The sequence below is a fragment of the Carassius carassius genome, unplaced genomic scaffold (assembly GCF_963082965.1).
Source record: "Carassius carassius unplaced genomic scaffold, fCarCar2.1 SCAFFOLD_79, whole genome shotgun sequence".
NCBI classification, from domain to species: Eukaryota; Metazoa; Chordata; class Actinopteri; order Cypriniformes; family Cyprinidae; genus Carassius; species Carassius carassius.
Window position 1 is genome coordinate 170031 of NW_026774991.1, and position 20430 is coordinate 190460.

General features: G+C 39.0%; 3 protein-coding genes across 3 annotated transcripts; all 3 read left to right on the forward strand.

The window, feature by feature from the left end:
- The first annotated feature begins 6171 nt into the window (after nucleotides 1-6171).
- Nucleotides 6172-7102, forward strand: LOC132133957 (histone H1-like). Its single transcript, XM_059546866.1, has one exon. The coding sequence runs from the start codon at nucleotides 6268-6270 to the stop codon at nucleotides 6889-6891; it is 624 nt and encodes a 207-aa protein (XP_059402849.1). The 5' UTR covers nucleotides 6172-6267; the 3' UTR covers nucleotides 6892-7102.
- A 1727-nt stretch (nucleotides 7103-8829) lies between these two features.
- Nucleotides 8830-9347, forward strand: LOC132133953 (histone H2B-like). The gene has a single exon (XM_059546862.1). The coding sequence runs from the start codon at nucleotides 8925-8927 to the stop codon at nucleotides 9297-9299; it is 375 nt and encodes a 124-aa protein (XP_059402845.1). The 5' UTR covers nucleotides 8830-8924; the 3' UTR covers nucleotides 9300-9347.
- Nucleotides 9348-14652: 5305 nt separating this feature from the next.
- Nucleotides 14653-16062, forward strand: LOC132133984 (piggyBac transposable element-derived protein 3-like). Its single transcript, XM_059546892.1, has one exon. The coding sequence runs from the start codon at nucleotides 14653-14655 to the stop codon at nucleotides 16060-16062; it is 1410 nt and encodes a 469-aa protein (XP_059402875.1).
- Nucleotides 16063-20430: the final 4368 nt, after the last annotated feature.

Below are 20430 nucleotides of genomic sequence, written 5' to 3' on the forward strand. Positions count from 1 at the left end.
ATATATATATATATATATATATATATATATATATATATATATATATATATATATATATATATTTCTCTCTCAAATTTGTGATGCTAGTTTCTGTTTTTGTTAATGTTCATTAAACAGTGACATAATTGTGTGCTCCACATTTTAATTGCAATTTTTCATAAAAAAAATAATAATAATAATAAAAATAAAATCAAAAAAGGTAATAGATATTAGTCAGAACTGTGTTATGGTGTAATCTCACTGTAATCTCAGTTTCATGTGGCCCCTTGGGGAAATTAATTGCCCAACCCTGAGCTAAATAAAGTATATGCATTTGTGAACTAGATGCTGATCTAGGCTGAAGTGCTTAAATTACACCAAATCAAGTTTTTATAATACAAGTTACAATTAGATAATGTTTGTTCTTCTTTTTTTTTTTTTTTTGAAGTTGAGATATATACATCATCTGAAAGCTGAATAAATATGATTTGCATTGATGTATTGTTTGTTAGGATATTTGGTCGAGATACAACTATTTGAAAATCTAGAATCTGAGGGTGTCACGACGAGAGAGAGAGAAACAAAACCTTTGGTGATCATAAACTCATTAGTCAGCTAGAGAAAAAAAAAAAAAAAAAACCTTTTTAAAAATAAAACAATGTATGTCCCACAGGTAGAGACTGGCATTATATGACACGAGCAGCTGCGGACCTGAGTTTCCTCTTCGTCTTCAGTGTCATCTAGAGCTGGATTCAGACCCAGATTAACCCTGTGGCACAGTCTCAGTCTTTAGCATCAGATATTTCAGACTGAATCAGGATTAAGAGTAAACTGATCTTCCTCATCGTGCAGCATCTCTACGAACATTTAATTGATCATCTGGGATCAGCCATAAACAATACTGATTATATACTGTCACTGTCAGACAGAAACCGTTCTCCAAAACCATTACTTTTCAGGAACACTGACAGACATAAAGGGTGACCGATAAAATAAAATTAAAATAAAATGATGAAATGTGGAGCTACACGGTTTTTGCCTGATAGCAATGAAATACACTTGTATATAATAACGTATTAATTTGACTTAAATAATAATAATAATAATAATAAAAATAATTAATTAACTTTTTTTTCTTGTTAGTTTTTTTTTTAAAGAAAATGTAAAAAACAAGCTATCTAATAGTATTGGACATGTTTCTCACTAGTAAGAGATTTAAAGGTCAAGGTAACCTTAGCCTAACATTCACATATGTCCAGTTATCCTTCGCAGTATATCAAATATTTTATGTGGTAATAAATTATAAAATAAGACTAAATGCATGAATTATAGAAATGTAGCCATGCATGTTGAGTTGTGAAATGTGTGGCAGGTGACAGTTTTCTGCAGTAAATATTCTACAAGCAAAATAATAAATCAATAAAAAATAGCAAATATACAAAAGTTTCTATACAGGTCATGTGTGTAAAATTGATGAAGAAATAGAAAAACCGTGTTTGTTTATAAAGTAAGGAAGGGAAAATATACAATGATTTGTGGACGTCAAAAATTCATTTCTTTGAGACCATCTGCATTAATAAATGATAGAAGAAGAAAAAAATAAGTGGAAATGAATATGGGTCATTTTAGACTCATGTTGAGATTAGAAGGGTAGTGACACAAATTTATTTTTCTATTTTACTTTTTTATTCAAAAAGTAAGAAAGAAACAAAGAATAATAGATAGAAAACAAGTTAATTGAGGAATTCCTGAAATACATATTTGTGCTTCACTTGTGGAGCGAACCAACCCTGTGAAACAACAACACTTTTTAAAGGTTTTTTTTTTCCATGGTTATTTAAAACTAACCTCCGTCCTGACACTATTTAGACAAATACAATGTCCAGATATCCGAAAGAAAGAAAGAAAGAAAGAAAGAAAGAAAGAAAGAAAGAAAGAAAGAGGAGTGACAAAGTCTCGAAGCCTTCAGATGTTTGTGCTTCAAGAGAGCTGAAGTGTGACTTCAGCAGCCTGATCGAGACGGTTCGCAGCACGACGCCCGCGGCGACGATCGTCGTGTCTGGACCACTGCCCACGTATCGACGAGGACACGAAAGGTTCAGTAGACTTTTTGCTTTAAATGAATGGTTGTTGTCATGGTGTAAAGAACAGAAACTGCTATTTGTTAATAACTGGAATCTTTTCTGTAAGCGTCCTAGGCTGTTTCGCGCTGATGGATTACACCCCAGCAGAATCGGAGCGGAGCTGCTCTCTGACAACTTCTCCAGGACACTTCGCTCCATGTGACTAGTAAGACAATTCTCTAATAACTATTATGATGACTTTTGTTCCACCCGCTTAAATGATAAAAGTACTTGTGCTGTAAAAACTATTAAGACTGTGTCTGTTCCCCGAATAGTGAGGTCAAAATATAATGTAGGATCTAGAAAAAATCTTATCGTAATTAAACCAGAAAAATGTAAAGTAAATGAACAAAAACAATTTTTAAAGTTTGGGCTCATAAATATTAGATCACTCACACCCAAAGCAGTTATTGTAAATTAAATGATCACAGAAAATAGTTTTGATGTACTCTGCTTGACTGAAACCTGGCTAAAACCGAATGATTATTTTGGTCTAAATGAGTCTACTCCACCAAACTACTGTTATAAGCATGAGCCCCGTCAGACTGGTCGTGGAGGAGGTGTTGCAACAATATATAGTGATATTCTCAATGTTACCCAGAAAACAGGATACAGGTTTAACTCTTTTGAAATACTTCTGCTAAATGTTACACTGTCAGACATGCAAAAGAAATCTAATGTATCTCTTGCTCTGGCTACTGTGTATAGACCACCAGGGCCGTATACAGAATTCCTAAAAGAATTTGCAGATTTCCTCTCAGACCTTCTAGTTACAGTTGATAAGGCGTTAATCATGGGAGATTTTAATATTCACGTTGATAATACAAATGATACATTAGGACTTGCGTTTACTGACCTAATAAACAAGCAAAATGTCACCGGGCCCACTCATCGTTTTAATCATACACTAGATCTAATTATATCGCATGGAATCGATCTTACTGCTATAGATATTGTACCCGAATGTGATGATATTACAGACCATTTCCTTGTATCGTGCATGCTGCGTATAACTGATATTAACTATATGTCTCAGCGTTACCGTCTGGGCAGAACTATTGTTCCAGCCACCAAAGACAGATTCGCAAATAACCTGCCTGATCTATCTCAACTGCTATTTGTACCCAAAAATACACATGAATTAGACGAAATTACTGACAACATGGGCACTATTTTCTCTAATACATTAGAAGCTGTTGCCCCCATCAAATTGAAAAAGGTTAGAGAAAAACGTACTGTGCCATGGTACAACAGTAATACTCACTCTCTCAAGAAAGTAACTCGTAGTCTTGAACGCAAATGGAGAAAAACTAACTTGGAAGTTTTTAAAATTGCATGGAAAAACAGTATGTCCAGCTATAGACAGGCTCTAAAAACTGCTAGGGCAGAGCATATCCACAAACTCATTGAAAATAACCAAAACAATCCAAGGTTTTTATTTAGCACAGTGGCTAAATTAACAAATTACCAGACGCCACCTGATTCAAATATTCCACCAACGTTAAATAGTAATGACTTTATGAATTTCTTCACTGATAAAATAGATAACATTAGAAATACAATAGCGAATGTAGATTCTACAGCGTCTAACACTTCAGTTTCATCCATCGCACCCAAAGATAAACTGCAGTGCTTTACAAATATAGGACAGGAAGAGCTAAATAAACTTATCACTGTATCTAAACCAACAACATGTTTATTAGATCCTGTACCCACTAAATTACTAAAAGAGCTGTTACCTGTAGCCGAAGAACCGCTTCTCAATATCATTAACTCGTCGTTATCTTTAGGTCACGTCCCAAAACCATTCAAGCTGGCGGTTATTAATCCTCTTATTAAGAAACCAAAACTAGATCCTAGTGTACTGGCAAATTATAGGCCTATTTCAAATCTTCCATTTATGTCTAAAATTTTAGAAAAAGTTGTGTCTGCTCAATTGAGCACCTTCCTGCATAAAAATGATCTGTATGAAGAATTTCATTCAGGTTTTAGGCCCCACCATAGCACAGAAACTGCACTTGTTAAAATTACAAATGACCTGCTTCTTGCGTCAGATCAAGGCTGCATCTCATTTCTAGTCTTACTTGATCTTAGTGCTGCGTTCGACACCATAGATCATGACATACTCATAGATCGATTACAAAACTATACAGGTATTCAAGGGCAGGCTCTAAGATGGTTTAGATCCTACCTGTCCGATCGCTACCATTTTGTTTACTTAAATGGGGTGTCATCTCATTTATCATCAGTAAAATATGGATTGCCACAAGGATCCGTCCTAGGTCCCCTTCTATTTTCAATATACATGTTGCCCCTTGGTAATATTATTAGAAAATACGGAAGTAGCTTCCACTGTTATGCTGATGATACTCAGCTATATATTTCAACGAGACCAGATGAAACTGAGTGTGTTAAAAATGTAAAAGATTGGATGACAAATAATTTTCTCCAATTAAATTCGGATAAGACAGAGATATTAATTATTGGACCAAAAAACATAACACAGAATCTTGTAGATTACAATCTGCAACTAGACGGATGTACTGTTACTTCCTCTACAGTCAGAAATCTGGGTGTTATATTGGACAGCAATTTGTCTTTTGAAAATCATATTTCCAATGTTACAAAAACTGCATTCTTCCATCTTAGAAACATTGCCAAGCTACGAAACATGTTATCTGTTTCTGATTCAGAAAAGCTAGTTCATGCATTCATGACCTCTAGACTGGACTATTGTAATGCACTTCTAGGTGGTTGTCCTGCTTCTGCAATAAACAAGCTACAGGTCGTCCAAAATGCAGCAGCTAGAGTCCTTACCAGGTCAAGAAAATATGATCATATTACCCCAATTTTACAGTCTCTGCACTGGCTACCTAAGTTCCGTATCAGTTACAAATTATCATTACTTACCTATAAGGCCCTAAATGGTTTAGCTCCTGCGTACCTAACTAGCCTTCTACCACGCTACAACCCATCACCCACCCTAAGGTCACAAAACGCTGGACTTTTGGTAGTTCCTAGGATAGCAAAGTCCACTAAAGGAGGTAGAGCTTTCTCACATGTGGCTCCCAAACTCTGGAATAGCCTTCCTGATAATGTTCGGGGTTCAGACACACTCTCTCTGTTTAAATCTAGATTAAAAACGCATCTCTTTTGCCAAGCATTCGAATAATGTATCTCTTAAATTGTGAGTGTAGTTGCATCTGCATTTTTATTCTTTAGCTTGGGTTAAACTAATTTTACTTTGTTGGATCAGCAGCTATGCTAATGATGTCTCTATTTTGTTTCTATGTTTTGCCACGGGATTTACATCCCGTGGTAACTAGGATTTACACAAGCTCCAGTCTGGATCCAGAACACCTGAGAAGAGATGATGCTGACCCTCAGAGGACCTCAGATGATCCTAACCTTGAATCAACAAACAGAACTAACAATTATTGCTACATGTGTGACTGCATCATATAATTACTATTAATTAATAATATTGATAGTTCATCATCTAGCTGACTACGTCTTGTATTATTATTATTATTTTTATTTTTCTAAAACCTGTCAAACCTGCACAAACTACTAGCTACTACTAAATATTGTAGAAACATAATTTTCTGTAAAGTTGCTTTGTAACGATTTGTATTGTAAAAAGCGCTATACAAATAAACTTGAATTGAATTGAATCAAGCTGCCCAAAACAACAGCTGTATGAAACACTGCACACACCATTCACTTATACACATTTCATTATATTCATCTTCAGACTGTTTCTGAAACACACAGCTGATTATTTTAATCTGTTTTCAACTTTAACACTTAAATAAAGCATGAGATTTACACGCGGCTCTGTTCCGTGGCTGATGCTCGCCTCGAGTTTGATCTGACCGGGGCGAAACCAACATTTCCTCGCCGCGGGTTTTAGTCTCCACAGAAAGCCAAGAACCTCTGCTTGATGCTGACTTTGTTTCTACTGCGCTAAACTATTTTAACACTCGAGTTTTGCCCCTAAATGTAGGAGAAGAAAACACAAGCGCGAGCGGCTCGCGGAGGCGCGCAGACAGCGAGCGGGCGGGTTGAGTCTATAAGGTTCTCATGTGTTGTTTAAGAGCGCAGCGCTGCTCGAGCGACACTCATTGAACTCAGTGTTTGAAAGACTGTGATTCCGCTCCGAGAAATGGCAGAAACCGCTCCAGCAGCCGCCGCTCCGCCGGCCAAAGCGCCCAAGAAGAAGTCCGCCGCCAAAGCCAAGAAAGCAGGCCCCGGCGTCAGTGATCTGATCGTCAAAGCCGTGTCCGCGTCCAAGGAGAGGAGCGGCGTGTCCCTCGCCGCCCTGAAGAAAGCTCTCGCCGCCGGCGGCTACGACGTGGAGAAGAACAACTCCCGCGTCAAGCTCGCCCTCAAGAGCCTGGTGACTAAAGGCGCCCTGCTGCAGGTCAAAGGGACCGGCGCCTCCGGCTCCTTCAAGATCAGCAAGAAGCAGACCGAGACTAAGAAGAAAGCGGCTCCTAAAGCCAAGAAGCCCGTGGCCAAGAAACCCGCTGCTGCCAAGAAGCCCAAGAGCGCAGCTGCAAAGAAGCCCGCCGCTAAGAAATCCCCCAAGAAGGCCAAGAAACCCACTGCCGCCGCTAAGAAGGCCACAAAGAGCCCCAAGAAGGCGACGAAGAGCCCCAAGAAAGCAAAGAAGCCCGCGGCGCCCAAGAAAGCAGCCAAGAGCCCCAAAAAGGCCAAGACCGCCAAACCCAAGACGGCAAAGCCTAAAGCTGCCAAGCCTAAAAAGGCAGCTCCCAAGAAGAAATAAAACTCTTCTTGTTTCTTCCCCAACGGCTCTTTTCAGAGCCACCCACAAACTCGAAAGAAAGAGCGAAAGAAAGGCCTGCACTCACACTATTAGTGGAAGTGATAATAATAAATAACGTTTACGTTAGCTTTTCTAAAGTTGTGTATATTATCCGTTTTTTACTTATATTATATAATATAACAAGCAAAAGAGGGCCTCTTAACACCACATGAACTTATATTATTTATTTATTTTGTATTATTATATAACTTTAATGCAAAAAAAAAAAACTTTCCACATGTACTGCGTTAAACTGAGACTTGTTATAACACTTGTATATCATTGCTGTTTTGTTGATTAACACCGCCTTGGTCTATTATGTTTAGTTTTTTATTTTTTATTATTAGATAACGTTAATGCAAAAAAAAAAAAAACCTTTCTACATGTACTGCGTTAAACTGCGCCTTTTTTTTTATAACACTTGTATATATTGCTCCATTGTCCTCATTTGTAATTTGAAATGCTTTTTTTTTTCATGTTTATGAGCCGTTCAAAAGAATCGGTTCGTTCGCGAACGTCACAACTCTAACTGGATGTATGATTGATAAAACCATAGTCAGTCACTGTATGTCTGCTGATGATCGAGTAGTGTTAGTTTTAAACAGCTGCTAAATATATGATCTGATTGTGGAATTAAATATGATGTGGAATAAAATATGAGAAAGATTGTCATGAAAGAACTTCAAGATCTTAATAGCCACAATTCCTCAACTATACCATTATCTTGCATGTGAAATATATGAAAAGAAAAACTTAAATTATGATCTAAATTAAATATACTGTAATATGTTTCTGGATATTAATCTAGGTGTTGGGTGTAGAGTTCTGCCATCTGTCGGTTAAAGAAAAGCCTAGTTTAAGTCAGAAATGGTTTTGTCCATAGATGCTCAGCAGAGGGCGATAGATAGATAGATAGATAGATAGATAGATAGATAGATAGATAGATAGATAGATAGATAGATAGATAGATAGATAGATAGATAGACTGCTTAAATCATAACTTTTATTTTTTTTTAATCATAACTCTCCCCACTGCTCTTCTCCCTGTACACTAATGATTGCACATCTAAGGACCCTTCTGTCAAGCTCCTGAAGTTTGCAGATGACACCACACTCATTGGCCTCATTCAGGACGGTGACGAGTCTGTTTACAGACAGGAGGTTAAAGAGCTGGCAGTCTTGTGCACTCTCAACAACCTGGAGCTGAACACGCTCAAAACAGTGGAGATGATCGTGGACTTCAGGAGAAACCCCCCTGCACTCCCCCCACTCACCATAACCCGTGGTGCGCTCTGGGTACTTTTCATTGAAACAAAAAATAAAAGCAGATATTATAGCATGATTATTATAATCTGTTTAAGTTAAAAGATGGTATTTGATTTAAGGCTAAAAAATTTAATGCTACAGACGTTGAAGAATTCGAGCAGAATGGTGCAGAAGATAAAGGCGAATGTTATTTCTGTTAACTGTATAGCAACAGAGTTCCAGGTTATCAAGTCATGTCACCTTTATTTATATAGTGTTTCTAACAAGACCAATTGTGTCAAAGCAGCTTTAATTACAGTATTAAATATGAAAATTGTCAAAAATGCAAAAGAACAAAAGTAAACGCTCAATGTTCAGTTAAACAATCGATGCTTTATAGGTATTTTTCCTCCGTGATTTCCTTATTGATTTTATAATAGTTTCATATTAAATGTGTGCCTGATATTTATCTGTAACTATTTATTTTCTCAAAATATTATAAAAATAGCGGGAAATGAAACAAAGGAAACCCAGTCGGGTGGGTGTCGTTCAAACATGGAGTGGTGGGTGGAGCTATGATTTAAGCTCCTGTGATTGGCTCTGCTCCAGTGCATACAAGTTTATGGGTCTGACCAATGACAACACGGAATCACGAGGTCCCACAGAATTAGCATAGGCGAGTGAATAAATAGCCCGGTATGAGTTCAGCCTGCTACTGATATCTAAGAGTTTGAATCGGAAGCATCATCATGCCTGAACCAGCGAAGTCCGCGCCGAAGAAAGGCTCCAAGAAGGCCGTCACCAAGAGCGCCGCGAAAGGAGGAAAGAAGCGCAGAAAGTCCAGGAAGGAGAGCTACGCCATCTACGTGTATAAAGTGCTGAAGCAGGTTCATCCTGACACCGGGATCTCTTCGAAGGCGATGGGCATCATGAACTCTTTCGTCAACGACATCTTCGAGCGCATCGCCGGTGAGTCGTCTCGTCTCGCTCACTACAACAAGCGCTCCACCATCACTTCCCGAGAGATCCAGACCGCCGTGCGTCTGCTGCTGCCCGGGGAGCTGGCCAAACACGCCGTGTCTGAGGGCACCAAAGCCGTCACCAAGTACACCAGCTCCAAGTAGAGCAGTCCGACACCGAGACACACCCCAAAGGCTCTTTTAAGAGCCACCCAGCTACTTCTTAAAAGAGCGGTTATTGTTAAGATGTAAGCTTAAGGTTAAATCATAAATGAATGTAAGTTGAGAGCAATGATTTTAAGTACCGATATTAAACCAGCGCTTCTCAAACTTCAGAAGAATCAAATTGCAACAGTTGTTATGGGAATCATTTGATTTTATGAAGATCAAATTTTACGAGTTGTATACAGACCAACTCATAATAATTAAAGCTTACATTTGGGACTTTTATTTCAACTTAAAACATTTTGGTTTAGTAAGTGTAACCTTGATTTAGAATTAGAACCTTGAACTCTGATTTACCTCGTCAGACTTTTTTAAATCTGTTATTATTGTTCGTTAGTATGGAGCAAAGTCCTGCAGTCTGAGATCCTCTTCTATGTATTTACTATCATCTCAAGATGACTGAAGTCTCTGAGACTGAATGCAGAGACAAAAACAGCTCTAAATATAACTGCAGTGTATTACTGTACCACAGCTTACATCGATCAGCTGCCTTTGAGAGAAAAGGTTATGATGGACAACTCTACAAAGAAATAATATATTCAGGACTAAAGACTTGAGACTGACTATGTGACATGCTACGTTTGATTGTGAGCTTTTCTTAATCTTCTTTATAAAACTTGGATTTTATTTTTCTTCACTTGTTATTGTATTTAGATTGTATGTTTGTGTTTTATTAATATATTCATATAGTCATGAATGGTCTCACAACATTGTATTTTGTTTATAAAAAAAAAATCAATAAATCAATCCTTAAGATTTTTTTTCCTCCCCAAGTGTCTATAAATATTTAGGTGTTAATTCACTGCAAAAATAAATAAAAATACAAGTAATGATTTGTCCATAAAACGGTTGATATTTAAGTTATGTAACTATATTTTTTAATACATTTTCCAACACATAATTTCTTACCTTTTTTATTATTGTTTCCCCCGTCCCACCATCTTGTAAGAAAAAGCCAAATATACTGGAACTTGGGAAAAAAATGGAGCCCATCTCAAATTGACATTCATGTACCCTGAGCTTTTAAGCATACCTGCTTGATTAATATTAATAATAATAATAATAAAAAAAACAATCATTTAATTATTATTATTCTTTTTTCACCCCCCCTCCCCTTCTATATTGTATTATACACTTCTTGTATATAATATTTGTGTTTCTGTTTAAGCTCTTCCTCATCATCATTGTCTTCATCCTCCTCCTCCTCTTCAGCATCTTACACACACACACACACACACTCACACTCACGGAAACTCAAGCCCCTTTCACACTGCACGTCGGACACGGCAAATTGCCGGAACATTGCCAGGTCGCCTTCTGTGTGGAAGCAAACACGTCCCGTTCCAATGAAAAAATATGTGCAAACTGTAATGAAGCAGGGATCAGTTAGTTCCTCACCTTCCACGCTGACGCCGAGATCGTTCACCAAGGGAGGCACTGATATTAATACCCAAATACTTGAAACCACTGGGACACAATTTTAGAGATCCAGAGAGAATTCCAATATCATTGTCTGGTATATTAATTGGAAAGGCCTCACTTTTTGAGTAATTTAACTTATAACCAGATACAGCACTGCTTGCTTTAGCACATATTGCTTTAGGCACTGAAATAATGGGGGAAAATAATTAATTGAAGTGACATACAGCTAAGTATGGTGACCCATACTCAGAATTTGTGCTCTGCTTTTAACCCTTCCAAAGTGTGTGTGCACACGTGCATGTGCACACACACACACACACACACACACACCTGGAGCAGTGGGCAGCCCTTTATGCTGCAGCGCCCGGGGAGCAGTTGGGGGTTCAGTGCCTTGCTCAAGGGCACCTAAGTTGGTATTGAAGGTGGAGAGAGCACTGTACATGAACTCCCCCCACCTACAATTCCTGCCGGCCCGAGACTCGAACTCACAACCCTTCGATTGCCAGTCCGACTCTCTAACCATTAGGCCACGACTTCCCTTGGATTAGTTAAGAATAATAAGAGTTCCATTTCGAACTTCAAACTGTGTCCTCTAGGGGTCGCTTTGGGGGAACACCTCGTCCTGACCCGTGTCTGAAGCATACATTTTAAAAAACACTAACTTGTTGGCCAGTGACAGTCTCCGACGTCACTACCGGCGTGACTACAAATAAGCACTGGGAGAGCACATCATCTTCTTCATCTTCACTGACTGTTTTGTTTGAAGCGTGCATCTGAAAGAAGCTTGTTTATAATGGCGACAACTAGCAAGCGTTTAGACAATGTGTGCATCTGTGTCGGCTTTATTTGACACCCGATGACACACACAATCTTTGCGTCATTTGTTTGGGTGAAGAGCACGCACGCGATGTCTTTGAGGAGGCAATCTGAGTGCATTGTGAGCGTTTTTTTCAAGGGAAAAAGCTCCGCTCTCGTTCGTCTCTCTTCTGAAAGAAAAGGGGAAAAAAGGCAGCCATCTGCTTCCCGCGGTTCAGGACCTGTCCGAACTGAGGCACGGAAGAGAATGAGCTCGTGAGAATACAGGTGGATCTGTCTGAATGGTTTAAAGAGGGACTTTCCCTTTCGCGCTCATAATAAAAAAAGACTGAGCCTTCTCAATTCTCCTGCCCTGCGTATGTAGAGCTGTTGGAGGTTATTGAGTGAAAATTACCTTTTGGCCATAGCCCCTCCAGCTCAGGTGAGACTTTCGTTTCAGCATGATCTCCATACAGAGATTAAAAAGAAATAAAAGATGCCGTTTTCTTCTCGCATCCATCGGTTTTGGCATGAAAGCAATCTGCCGACATCGAGGTGATGCGCGAAAGCGGCTATGAGGGAATGCCCCCTGTAGAAAGAGCTAAAATTTTTAAATTTATAAATAATTTTTATCTTTGGAAATTTTTTCTTTCTGCAGGGGAAACATCCTCTCTTAATCTCCCTCCTTGCCATCTAAGCCCCTTCAGAAAATCATCTCGCTTAAATGGCAAGGCATACGCAGTAGCAGGTCAGGCTGTGGCTTTATTACACACAATGCTGGTGCTTCAAGCATATCAGACTGATCTGCTAAGAGACCTGGATAGAGGCAGGGGCCATTTTTCTGATCAGGTAGCTGAGCTGCGCCGCACCACGGATCTCTCTCTGTGCTACCAAGCAGGCTGCCTCTGCCATGGGCGGGACTAGGGGCGGCCATGGTGGCAGCGGGGAGACATCTGTGGATGAACCTGGCATACATTCGGAGGAAAGAAAAGGCTTTCTTCTCAATGCTCAGGTTTCGCCTTCTGAACTTTTCGGTATTTCTGTTGAGACGGCAATTTGAGAAGTTCAGGGAGATGAAGGCGCACTCTGCTGCTTTCAGATCCTTCGTTCCACGAAGGTCCAGGTCTGAGCCTGAACAACATACGGGTCCTGGCTTGTCTCAATCTGAGGATCAAAGACGGGCACAGAAGGCTAGAGTAATGTAACCCTCTCTGTATATACTTATTTGTATTAAATTGCTGGTGGTTACGTGTCTACTAATAAACTCTTGTGAGTTTCCTTTTCAGTGCTCAGTTACAGTGTTTACTAAACACTCACCAGCACCAGCCATCCGGCTTCATGTTCCAGTATTAGGCGGCTGAGATCACAGGTTTCTGAGGGAGCCTCCTTGATCATCAGGCCTGGCACAGCACTGCAGGGAATTTCATGGATGTCTGGCCAGGTCACCCCGAGGGGTCTCTATTTGTCTCTTCGTTCCCTATTTGGGTGATTCTCGTGGTAATTTAGCTCGCCTTTTTCCAAAAAAAGATCGCTTATGAGCGCACTACTCTGAGCTCGGAGTTCTCCTCTCATATGAGACTGAATTCTCTGTTTTTTTTTCTCCAGAGCGCTCCAGTATTGTTTCCATAGATTGAGTTGATGACTCTCAATCATACTGTTTTGAGATGCAACATTCCATCTATGAGCTGCTCTATCAGAGTGCCACGAAAGCCCCTCCTTAGAACAGTATTTAAAAAACCATGCTATGGTAAGTGTGCACGTGAAGTCTTTGCACACTTTCTGAAGTCCACACTGTGGTAAGTTCGCATGCTAGTATTCTGCGTTCTTTCTAAAATCCTATATGGTGAGGGCTTCGCGCGGTTGCTTCGTGCCCTTTCTTGAGCTGGTAAAAGCTCTCGTTCATCTTGGGCGCCAGTCCACCTATGTATCCTCAGATACCTATCTAAACAGGGTGTTGCTACTAGAGAACTGTCGAGACAGCTCTTTCAGCAAGCTTATGCGTAAGCTAGCGGTAGCCCCTGTATGACAGGCAAGACTTGGTAGAAATGGTAGGTTCTTAGCCGTATCCCTTTAAAGGAATCTTTTCTGATGCCAAGCCTTAAAACCCTTTAAGGTACTACTCAACCATTTGGTAGACCACACTTTAAGTCACTATTTCACTGAAAAATGCATCCAGCTTATCTCCACCTGAATGAGCCATCTCTACCGTTTGGTGTAGTTGTGTAATGCTAAAAAAATCCACTAGATGGGACTGTGTCTGTGAGCAGCATGCCTTTTCCGCGTTCCTTCAAACCGGAAGTGACACAGCGCCAATTCACTCATCCTTTGATGACGCATATCGGCGGGACTTTTAAAGGTAAGGCTATTTTGTTGACATATTATCATTTCAGAGGAGTTGTTAAACATAATTATGTAACTTAATTCAACAAAAATAAGTATTATAAGGGTCAAATAATTTTTTCAAAACATGCTCTACCAAACGGTTGAGATGTCATTTTATAGTAGAGAAGCTAGCTAATGTTGCTAAAATGAGCTAATGTTTCCTACCTATTTACAATGAACTATTTACAATGAACAAAAGGGTTAGTGTTGTTAAAATTATTAATTTAATATTATTCAATTACATATTTGATGAAAAATATTTTATCAATATAATTTTTTCACCATTTCTGTACGGTATATGGTAAATATCAAGAATAAAATTGAAGAATTAACACCAATTCTGGTGTTACTATTAATTTCCTAATTTAAAATTGTCTATGTTTGTGTATTACTAGATGACTAATATTGTAAGAGTACATGGTTTGTAATACAAATTGTTTTCTTTATGTTTTAGACATAATAGATGGACGTCAAATCATTTTACAGTTCGAGACCACGCACTTTTCTGGCCCTAGTGCCAGAAAATCCTGAGGACTCAGATGCGGATCTGAGTGATGATGACCCTGTAGAGGATCCAGATTATCTGCCCACACCAGCAGAAGAGAGTGGGGACACTTCTTTTGATTCAGTGGATGAGGAGGAGGTTGCTTTAACAAGTTCATCCCCTAAACCACCATCCAAAAAGAAGAGGAGAATGGGGAAAAACTCCCTGAAAACTGTTTCTTTGGCAGAGCTACAGGACACACCTGAACCATCACCCCCAGATGAAAAGGAAGGCAGAAGAAGATTGTGGCGGCATGAAGATATTGAGACATTCCAGGTTCCAGACTCAAGTTTTAACCACCCTGATGCTGTAAAGACACCCTTTCATTATTTTAAAATGCTCTTCACAGATGAGATGATTACACATATCTCTGAGCAAACCAATCTCTACGCTGCCCAGGAGCTGGGAGATCCAATCAGCACCAGTCCTGAAGAGATTGAAAAATTCCTGGCAATGCTTCTCTTCATGGGTGTTTTCAGTTTCCCAGCCATCGATGACTACTGGTGCATTGAGTCACGGTTCGATGTGATAGCCGATATTATGCCAAGGAGAAGATTCAAGCTGTTACGCCGGTACCTTCATTTTAATGACAATCAGCAGTGCGATGGCAGTCCAGATCGGTTCTACAAAATCCGCCCCCTTTTTGACATGCTTCGTCAGCAGTGTCTTCTGATCTCATCCACTTACCAGCACAGTGTGGATGAGGTCATGGTGGCGTATAAAGGCACAAGGGCTGGCTCTCTCCGCCAGTATATTGCCAACAAGCCAGACAAGTGGGGCTTTAAATTGTTCTGCCGGGCCAGCTCATCTGGCATCATTCATGACTTTCTGCTTTATCAGGGGGCATCCACATTCTTCAACGTTGCCCTAACTGAGCAGGAGGAGGCACTGCTTCTAGGGGCCAAACTTGTGACAACACTCTGCAAAACCATCACACTGCCAAGACTTTCAGTCGTCTTCTGTGACAACTTCTTCACCAGTTTCGACTTGGTCCAGAACCTGCAAGAGAACCTGGGCATCAGGTGCATTGGCACTGTCCGACCAAACCGCATGGGTGGAGCAACCTTAAAGACGGACAAAGAGCTGATGAAGGAAGGACGTGGAGCTTTTGACTTCATGTCTGCTGAAGGGCTGCTCGCAGTGAAATGGTTCGATAATAAATGTGTGAGCTTTCTTAGCAGTGCCAGTGGGATCACACCTCTTTCCTCTGTCAAACGGTGGAGCAAAGAGGCCAAAGCAAAGGTCGCTGTCGCGTGCCCTTCACTCATCCCTGCCTACAATAAGCATATGGGAGGCATTGATCTGTCTGACATGCTGGTACACATGTACAAGACCCCGGCGAAATCCAGGCGATGGTACCTTCCGCTGTTTGGATACATCCTAGACCTCTGCATCTCAAATGCCTGGCTCGTCTACAAGCGGGACTGCAGCTTCCTGAAAGAAACACCACTGCCTCTCAAAAAGTTCCGACTGGCAGTCGCACACACTATGGCTCAAGTCAACAAGCCAGCATCCAAAGTTGGCCGACCTTCATCATCCTCTCCACCACAGACTGTGTAATGGAACATTATCCATTGTATCAATAAGTCCACCAGTATTTGTTTCACTGACGATAGTTATTTATTCCGTGTTTTGAACAATGAGACCTGTGTTATGTTACACTGTATATAGTTAAATGAGTATCATAAATGTGTGTCAGCTAGGTGACTATTGGCTTTATCTAGCTACCATTCTTTAGTCGGGGTAGCCCTAATTCCTACAGTAATCGTGAATCACATCTCAATTGCAATATCCCTCAAAATACTAAATATGTTTTTACCACATTGTTCAGCCCTTACTGCACAGTGGAGGCTTTCTTTTTCTCCCACTGACATTAAAATCAAATCAAATATATTCAAATCTTGTGTGAAGTTTTGCACCAGCACACACACACACACACGCATGCACGCGTGCGCGCACACACACACAAACACTCTCACTCGATGTGTTTGGAGCCATCAATAGCAGTCATCAGATTTTTTATTGGCCAAGAACTTGCACTTAATATGACTTGTCCTGAATGTTGTTTTTGTATTATGAACAGACATCTCAACCGTTTGGTAGAGGACTGTATCTAAAATACTGTTGGGTCTCATTTAAAAAAAAATACTGATTGTTGTTATTGTTATCATAATTGAATAATAAATGCAAAGAAATAATTTTTCCTTTGCTTTTTTCATAGTGCGTACCTTAAAGGGTTAAGCTCTACCCTGGGCCGAGGCCCTAACATTTAAGTTGGGTATGTAGCTTAGGCCTTTTGGCTGTAAGGGTTACTGTCACAGACAGCCGTCTAAACGTCCCAGGGGCAGCTTCCATGAAAAATGGTAGAGTTGGTACTTAGTGTTCGCCATGATCCTGGCCTGCACTTCCCTTCAGCATGGCGGCGTGTGTATACTTTTCCCCTAAGTGACCCCTAGAGGACGCAGTTTGAAGTTCCCTCGAAAGGGAGCTGTCTCAGGTTACTAATGTAACCATAGTTTCCTGAGTAGGGAACGAGACACTGCGTCCTCTAGCTCCCTCCCATGCTTCGGATGCAAGCTTCAGATGAAGAAGTAAATGACGTGCTCTCCCGGTGCTTATTTATAGTCGCGCTGGTAGTGATGTTGGAGGCTGTCGCCGGCCAAAAAGTTGGTGTTTTTTCAATGTATGCTTCAGACAAGGGTCACGACGAGGTGTTCCCCCAAAGCGACCCCTAGGGGATGCAGTGTCTCGTTCCTGACTCAGGGAACTATGGTTACATTCGTAACCTGAGACAGATTGTCTGTATATAGACATAGTTGCTGCTCATCTATGCCAAATGTTATAACTGTAATTGATGGATCAAACCAAATGGCTATAGCTAATGGTTCTATAGCGATGGCAAATAAACCAGGTGAGCTTGGGCATCCCTGCCTGCAACCTCTGGAAAGTGTGAAGGCATCCGACAAAACTCCATTAGTCATAATTTGAGCCTTGGGGCATTACAGAGCGTTTTTATATATTGAATAAACGTATTGCCGAAATTCATAGCTCTCAATGTGCGTACAAGGAAATTTGGCTCTATTCTGTCGAATGCCTTCTTAACATCCATCAATAGAATCGTCATGGGATGTTCTTGTTTCTAAGCAGTATAAAGTACATGAAACAGTCTTCGAACATTGTCTGCTCCCTGTCTATTTTTGATAAAACCGGTTTGGTCTGAATGGATAATTTTGGTGATGACATATTCTAGTCGTAAAGCAATTATTTTGGATAAGACCTTGTAGTCAGAATTCAATAAACTGAGAGGCCTATAGGAGCCACATTTTTGTTGATCTTTTCCTGGTTTAGGTAGCAATGTTATTGTCGCAATCTCCAGTAAGTATGGTAATACTTGATTGTCTAGTGCTTCTCTAATCATGTTAGTTAAAGGGGTCAGGAGCTTTTTAGCGAATACTTTGAAGTATTCGATTGGAAATCTATCCGGCCAATGTGCTTTATTATTCTGTAAAGAATTGATAGCACCAAGGTCCTTCTTTTTGATAATCCAACTTCAAGAAGATCTTTATCCACTGTATTAATTTTAGGGATAAATAGTCTATCCAAAAAGTTTTTTTTTTATTATTATTATTATTTCAGTATAAGTATATTCATTATCAAAATCACTTTTATACAGTGCTTGATAATATTTTTTAAATTCCAAATTTATATCTTTTGGATCTTCTAAACATCTGCCATTCTCTGCCTTAATAGAATGGATACATTTTTCAGAATCTTCTTTTTTAATTTTCCATGCAAGTAGTTTACTCGTTTTATTGCCAAATTCATAATAATGATAATTTGTCCCAGCCAAAGCTGCTTCAACTTTACTAGTGCATAGGTTATTATATAATACTCGTGTTTTACTTAGAGCATTATAAGACTCAGGTTTTTTTTTTTGTCAAGGAATGATCTTGCTCCAATATTCTGATGTCTTTTTTTCTAAGTGTGATAATGTTTCTCTCCTTACCTTATTTTTATGTGCTACATATGACATAATATGTCCTCTCATATAAGCCTTAAGGGCTTCCCAAATATTAGAATGAGAAGAGGAATTCAAGTTAGTTTCTAAGTATACATGAATGTGATTATTCATAAAAGTAATAAATTCTGGGTCTTTCAACAGATAGCCCCTGAATCTCCATCTATAAGAGTCAGATTCAGGTGGGCCAACCTCTAGTTCCATCTTTATGGTATTATGATCGGAAAGAGTAGATGCTAAATAGGAGCAAGCTTTTACTTTTGACAAATCATTCTTTGGTGTCAGAAACATATCAATTCTTGAATAGGTATTATGAACACTAGAATAAAATAGTTAGTCTTTTTGATTTGGATGTAGTGATCGCCATGCATCACTTAAGCCTAGTTCTTTCATTCCTTGGATAAGAGTTGCTGCTGATTTAGATAATAAAAAAAAAGATTTGGGTGAAGAACGGTCCATTGATGGATTTAGAACCAAATTAAAGTCACCTCCTACAATAAATTATTAAATTATTTAAAAATGTGGGATCGTCTATGTTAGGTCCATACAAAGACACAAGCGTAAATTTATTCAAATTTATAACACAATCTATAAGAACTAATCTACCACACTTATCTGTTTCAACTGAGTTTAACTTGAATCTCAGATTCTTGTTAATAAGCAATGCTACTCCTCTTGCCTTAGAGGAAAATGAGGAATAAAAAACATGGCCTACCCAGTCCCTTCGTAACTTAATATGTTCAAGATCAGTGAGGTGGGCCTCTTGAATAAATGCCATATTGGCAGATTGTCTCTTTAAGTATGTTATGATTTTCTTTCTCTTAATTGAGGAAATTAATTCATCTTACATTTAGTGAAATACAGTTCAGTAGCCCAGTCATATTGCTACAATATAAGGGGCTGACATATTTGCATTACACAGAGAGTACACATTTATATATATAAAAAAGAAAAAAATAAGAGGGAAAATGTATGTATTGACTCTGAATGTTAATTTTGATATTACAATTATTGTGTCTAGTTAGACAAAGTACGACCAATAACATGCATAAACACCCATCCCCCCATTCCGCATCCCTAAAAAATTGGGAAAAAAACAAAAACAAAACATACCATGAAAAAATCGCAATAAAAAGAACATAAGGTAGGTATATTCGAACTTCTAAACTAACAAGACAGCTTCAACAGTTGCTAGAGATGGAGAGATTATCATGCTTCACGACAGAAGTATTGTACAACTCAACCAGACTTACTCTCTCTTCACCAACATGCTACTGAATCTTAAATAAATGCCTCCCTTTCCTGTAATTTTCCCAACTTTTTTGCCATTTCTTTTCAAATACTATATATATATATATATATATATATATATATATATATATATATATATATATATATATATATATATTTACTTATTGTAATTTGGAATTCAGCTTGTGGTTGTGCAGGGTCTTCTTTGCAATCTGATCAACCTTATTGGAAGGTTCATGTCAGTGCTTTTTATGTCTATATGAATGTTTAAATCAACAAATGGCATTGGAAACAACCAGGGAGGTATCGCCGGAGTCGCTACTGATGGTGCAATATCAATCTCATCTAGACCTATTCTCTGTGCTTCCTTCTCAACAATCCAACCAAATCTTATGACTTCTTTACATTTACATTTACATTTAATCATTTAGCAGACGCTTTTATCCAAAGCGACTTACAACCCGAATTCCGGAAAAGTTGGGACGTTTTTTAAATTTTAATAAAATGAAAACTAAAGGAATTTCAAATCACATGAGCCAACATTTTATTCACAATAGAACATAGATAACGTAGCAAATGTTTAAACTGAGAAATTTTACACTTTTATCCACTTAATTAGCTCATTTAAAATTTATTGCCTGCTACAGGTCTCAAAAAAG